Raw genomic sequence first — 6000 nt, 5'->3', positions numbered from 1 at the left:
GTAATTGGTTCAGTCAAGAATTGTCAATAGACTCAAACTAGCCCACGACAATTCGATGAGAAACAGTACATTTACAATCTTTAAGAATCTCTCCTCACAAAGTACTTCCTAATTATAATTTTACAATGGAGAAACCTGGTATATGCTATTTGAACCAAGTGACCAAAATTAATACCATCAGGTATAAGACAAATTGACATTGTGTGCATCCTGGCATGACACATTTGAGTATAGAGCATCACTTCTGTAGTATTGGACAAAAATGTCTGTCCTAAACCTTATGGGTCTTATCTAATGATAAACCAAAACTGAGGAAGTTTCTACAAACTGGCCAATCCTCCTCAAGTGTCAAGGTCAAAGACAAGTCTGAAAAGCTGTTCTGGACTGAATGAAACAAGAGATAGGACAACTAAATACACCATGTGGTCCTGGATTGGGATGCTGAAACACAGGAACATTACTGAGGCAATCAGAATCAGCAGATTGAATGTGGTCTATGGATTAGATATCATGATATCAATGTCAATCTCCTAAGTTTGACGGTTGTACTATGGTTATGTAGGAATGCCCTTGTCTTAATGAAATACACAGTAGATAGAGGTAATAATGGGATTACATTGAATCTACAAATGTAAATGAACATCTCTACATGACTGAGTCTTCTAATTCGTGTACATTACGGAGTGCTACATTTATTTAAGATCTCCTCAAATGCTTCCTGACATGGTCTAACATTTTCTCCATGAAGATCTTGTACATCTTTTGTTAGACTTATTCTTAGATACAGTATTTTGTATTTTTTAATGGTATTGAAGAGATCTTTCTAAAAACTTCCATTTCTGTTAGTTGCTGATATCCAGGAATACAACTGATTTAAATACTGATTGTGAATGTAGCCACTTTGCTAACTCCTAGATGTTAACTGAATAGTCTACATATATAATCATATCAACACATCACCATAATTTCCTGCCTGTAGGAAAGAAAAACCCACAGAATTCCACTGACTATAAGTTACTTAACAATATACAATGGTTGTCATTTAGAGAGATGTTTCCAGTTGTATAAACACTGTAAGTAACACAACGATAGCTGGGAATAGTGTAGCCATAGTACCATCTTTAAATCACCCAAATAACTGAGGTACAATTCTACCTGCTTATGAGTTCACTAGGCAACAAGTCTCAGGGATCATATAGTCTTTGTCTCTGTATCAAAACAAATATACTGCCTAAGGTACACTAAAAGTAATTTAACATACTGTACTCATAAATTCTAATTAAGCTCTCTGTAGGTAAAACATGGCTAGGGAAGTTATGATCAACCCTTCAGAAACAACTTCTTCTGAGTCGTTCGGACAATACGCATCGTCTTGGACAATACACCTCCCACGAGGCTTCCTGGTGTTCTGGCAGCACTAACAGGGCTCCCGCTGTTGCCCTTTCCTTTTGCTCACGTATCTTTCCATGTCGCAAAAAACAACTTCTGGATAAATGATTTCCACCCCATTATCAGATAGCACAACACAGTGCACACTGGGATACTCTAGAAATAGAAACCTCTTCTCAAGAGATACTTGCCTCAGGGCCCCAGGAAACTAGAAAGCATCTAGAGGCTTAAGGCTCTAAGCTGGACAAAGTGCCAGGGAGCCCTAAAGGCAGAAAGGACCCAAAAGTGAAATTCTCATTTTTGAGCTGTGAGGGAAAACAGGGAAATGAGTTTATTACACAATATAACCTTTGGGTGGGCTCCATATATTAAAAGAAAACTGAAGAAGTTTAAAAGTACATTTTCTAAGTTTTAGTATAGGATGATGATAATGTTCTGGAGATGAATAGGTGCTCATGGTTGCAAAACAATGTGAATATACTTAATGCCACTGAACTATATGCTTAAAAACGGTTCAAACAATATACTCAGAAATGGTAAATGTTATGTGTATTTTACCACAATAAAAATTTTTTAAAGTTGCATTTTCTATTGTTAAAAACTACCAGATATTATTTAGTAATCACAGTCATTAAGAGCACTAACCATCAAAATCTGACAGCCCTATGTTTGAGATTTGACTCCACCTGTTACACCTGTGGAACATTGAAGCAAGTCATTTAACTAAGCCTTAGTTTCCTTATCTGTAACACAGAAATAATAACATGCTTACCCACCCATTATAGGTTGCTGTGAACTTGAAATAAAATAATCTATGTAGCAACTTGGCAAAGTTCCTGGCACACAGAGAAGGCTCAATACACATGGGCTCTAATTTTCTTTTTAGGTATTCATAGCAATATGATTATTTTATATTTTGTACAATGAGGAGTAAAAACAAGGCTTCAGAAAAAAAAGGACTGGTTATTGCTCCCTAGACTTTTACGTCACATAGAACTATAAAACAGGTTTCCATAAAATTCATTCCACATTGTAGTCAACGGATGTATGATCCTAGATGTTGACTTCTAAGCCAATGGTTAATAACCTTAAACTCTCGTACTGTAATAGGCAACAATTGAAAAGAAGCCATGAGAACGTGAAATAATTTAACAAGTTGATATATATATATATTATCAAGTATAACACAGTCATACAAAAACATTTAGTAGAAATATAATTCACACATAAAAACAGCCTACTTATTTTTTGTCCCTTTTATATCCTATTTTAGACAAAATGATAAAACTCAGAAAATAACAGGAATGTACTAGTCCTAAAAACTGGACATTTTATAAATGAAACAGATCCGATCACCTATACCTTGTCTCAAATTCCAAATAATGAGGCTTACTGACCTGTACTCTCAGAATCAACTTAAATAAATTTTAGCTTGATTTGGATGGAATATATACTTTCAGTTGTTGATAATCCAGGTAGAACAAGTACATAAAATGATTCACAAGTCAAAACATTTCATACAAAAGGAATGGTTTTAACTCGGACAAATCAAGAGGAAATGCACTGAATTTAAAAACGTCTGAAACAGGCATTTTTTGGACCATTTATAAAATACTAAAAAGTTCAGAGCTGCTGAAAAACAAAAGTTTATATAAAATAAAGCCAAGGGGTGAAAAACTACCAAATGTATTAAAACCATCTAAAGCCAAATATAATATAACTGAATATATAATTTAGAAACAGGTTTAAGTGCATTTTCTTTGTACAATTGACTATCACATGTAAAAACTGGCAATTAATTAAAATGCAATTAAATACAGATTTGCAAGCCTTCCGGCCACTATGTAAACATTTGAAAATTAAGTGAATTGCCAATTGAAAAATAAGAGCTTACATATGTATCTTAAAAAAGCACAAATGGTAAAAGATGCACTATAAAATTGTGTGAAAAAACATATTCACACCAACAAAGATCTTTTTAGGCACTTGCATTCAGAAACATTCCTTTTATAAATAAGCACTTATAATAGTTTCACTCCAAAAAATAAACCTGATTTTCCCAAATTGCACCTATTAGTTGAGAACTATATCATATATTAGGGATGCATTCAAATGGACCATTTGGTGGGGAAAGTCAACTGAACTTTAAAAAATATGAATCCACTATCTTATTCACAACTTCAAAAATACAGAATTTAAAGATAATTCCAGTGAGGCACAAACGTGACCCTATCAAAACATTCTACCATTCAGTATTACCGACAGAGGATAATACAACAAAAGGCAAAACCCATGATTTGGCAGTCCTATACAAAAGGGGCCCTGTCAAAACATTCTTTCACAAAACAAGCACAATACCACAAAGTAACACAACAACAACAACAAAACCCTGAAATTTGACAACCCTACACAAACTGTGGAATTTCATCTTCGAGGTCTTCAAACTGTTGCATTCGTTTTAGCCTCGGTCTCTGACACGTTGGATTCACATCAGGCAAGCCAAGCTCCTCAGAGTCTTCTTTAGGTTGACCAGTTGCTTGCCCAGGACAAGCTGATGCTTTGTCTGGGTCTGGCATTGACTTCACCATGAGACTCTGGGGATCGTGAGCTGTGCCAGGAGGCACTGCTGCTGAGGGTGAAGCTGGCTTCTCCTCATTCCCCCTGATACTGATGGTGGGAGCATGTGGTTTATAAAATGTTGTCCAATGTTGAGGCTGCAGTGTTCTGGGTGCTCTGACAGGAGCGAGAGGGTAGGAATCCGAAGACCGTCTCTCACATGCCTCTCTCACTGACCTGACTGGCTCTGCATATGGCTTACTGGGTTGAGTGGCATTGACAGAATGGTCCCCACTAATCTGGAGGCTTGTTGTCACTCCTTTTTCCTGGAGTGCACTGGGCATGATCATTGTAGTCTTGGCAGTTAGGCTGTTTTGTTCATACTGTTTGTCCTGAATTTTCTGTAGAGTTTGCTGGTCAAAGCCATTAAATTTGGAACAAACAGTAGTAGCAGTGTCTTTTCTATTAACTCCTTCAAAGGCAGGATTCTTGCAAAACTTGTCTAAATTTACATTTCCCATATTTCTGCCATTTCTCTCATTAGGAGGACTTGCAAGAAGTAGTCTATCTACAGGCAAACTTACAGGTCTAATCTTGGTCCTTGGAGTATGCCTCTCCACATTGTTTGTTGACCTATCAGATTTCAGAGAAAGTGGCTTAGGGGTTTTACCATCTTCTGTCTTTTGGGATGCTGATTCAACCTCTTGGTCTAGAAGCAACTGTGCTTTGTCTGAAAATGAAAGAAATCTATTTAAGTTCGTGGCACATGGTTAATAAAGGAGTCTGAATGAGTCAGAGATGAACACTCTATCAAGACAATATGAGTCTTACATATTTTTTCCAAAATAATATTCTCAGTTATCTATATGGAGGAGTTAAACATCTGCACAGTATTAAAGGCGTATATTGAATTTAAAAGTTCAAATTTTTCACTCATTTAAATCAATATGAACAGCTACAAAATACAAAAAAAAAACACTTGCTGAGTAACTTCCTTTTAAGTGCTGTGCATGAACAAGTACTTTCTGGGTCAAAAGACTATCACAATTTCAATAGGCAGACATTGGAAAATTAACCTCAGAAAAGTGACACTAATTTACACACCAACCAGATATAAGTGTGCCCTGAATCCCAAGGATTTTGCCAACTCACTCAATCTGCTTTTCAGTTACACTCAACTCATGAGAGCATATCATATTAGATGCCTTAGATGCTCTCCATATCTGATCAACTAATAAAGCATAACGTTCATTCTGTCAAATGAAGGCTGAATGCTTTTAAGTTAAAAACTGCCATTTTCCCCATCTGCTCCCAGATTTTCTTTCTTCTATAGTCTGAACCCACAGTCCATGTTTTCTCACTTAGAAGCCTCAGTTCCTGCATCTATCCTAAAAAATTCCAATTCCAGGAATGTTCCAGCCCTCCATTCTCCTGCTTTTCTGTTCACTGCCGAAACACATCCACCAACTCCGTGCGTTGACACCATCTTGACTCTGAGCTACAGCCGGCCTCAAGCACAACATGCAATCCTTTCTCTGCCACCCAGTCCTTCACCCACATCTCTTAGGCAGTGGTTTGCAGACAGGTGCCCACCAGAGTCACTTTTTGGTCGTCGTCTCATCTGACCTTCTTCCACACCTGGGACTGCTGGCCTCTCTTCCCTGGGTTTCAAGGCTTTTGTTTTGTTTTGTTTTTGTTTTTGTTTATTGAGACAGAGTCTCACTCTGTCACCCAGGCTGGAGTGCAGTGGCATTATCTTGGCTCACTGCAACCTCTGCCTCCTGGGTTGAGGTGATTCTCTTGCCTCACTCTCCTGAGTAGCTGAGATTACAGATGCCTGCCACCATGCCCAGATAATTTTTGTATTTTTAATACAGACAGGGTTTCACCATGTTGGCCAGGCTGGTCCTGAACTCCTGGCTTCAAGATCCGCACACCTTGGACTCCCAAAGTGCCAGGAGTACAGGTGTGAGCCACCACACCTGGCCCAAGGCTCTTTTGATTTGCTTTCCCGGGTCCTCCACACATTTATAGAGCATTCTAAGGGAACTGGTT

At 37.7% G+C, this 6000-nt stretch overlaps 1 protein-coding gene across 4 annotated transcripts in view; it reads right to left on the bottom strand.

The window, feature by feature from the left end:
* Nucleotides 1–2533: 2533 nt before the first annotated feature.
* Nucleotides 2534–6000, bottom strand: part of ARHGAP29 (Rho GTPase activating protein 29) — a 74843-nt gene continuing 71376 nt past the window's right edge. For all 4 annotated transcript variants that reach the window (XM_054475779.2, XM_054475807.2, XM_054475788.2 and 1 more), the window contains exon 23: nucleotides 2534–4675. In XM_054475779.2, coding sequence (XP_054331754.1) covers nucleotides 3795–4675 — 881 coding nt within the window. In that variant the 3' untranslated portion in view covers nucleotides 2534–3794. The remainder of the gene's footprint in view (nucleotides 4676–6000) is intronic.

The sequence above is a fragment of the Pongo pygmaeus genome, chromosome 1, assembly GCF_028885625.2.
Source record: "Pongo pygmaeus isolate AG05252 chromosome 1, NHGRI_mPonPyg2-v2.0_pri, whole genome shotgun sequence".
Classification (NCBI taxonomy): Eukaryota; Metazoa; Chordata; class Mammalia; order Primates; family Hominidae; genus Pongo; species Pongo pygmaeus.
This window is presented reverse-complemented; position numbering and strand designations above follow the sequence as displayed.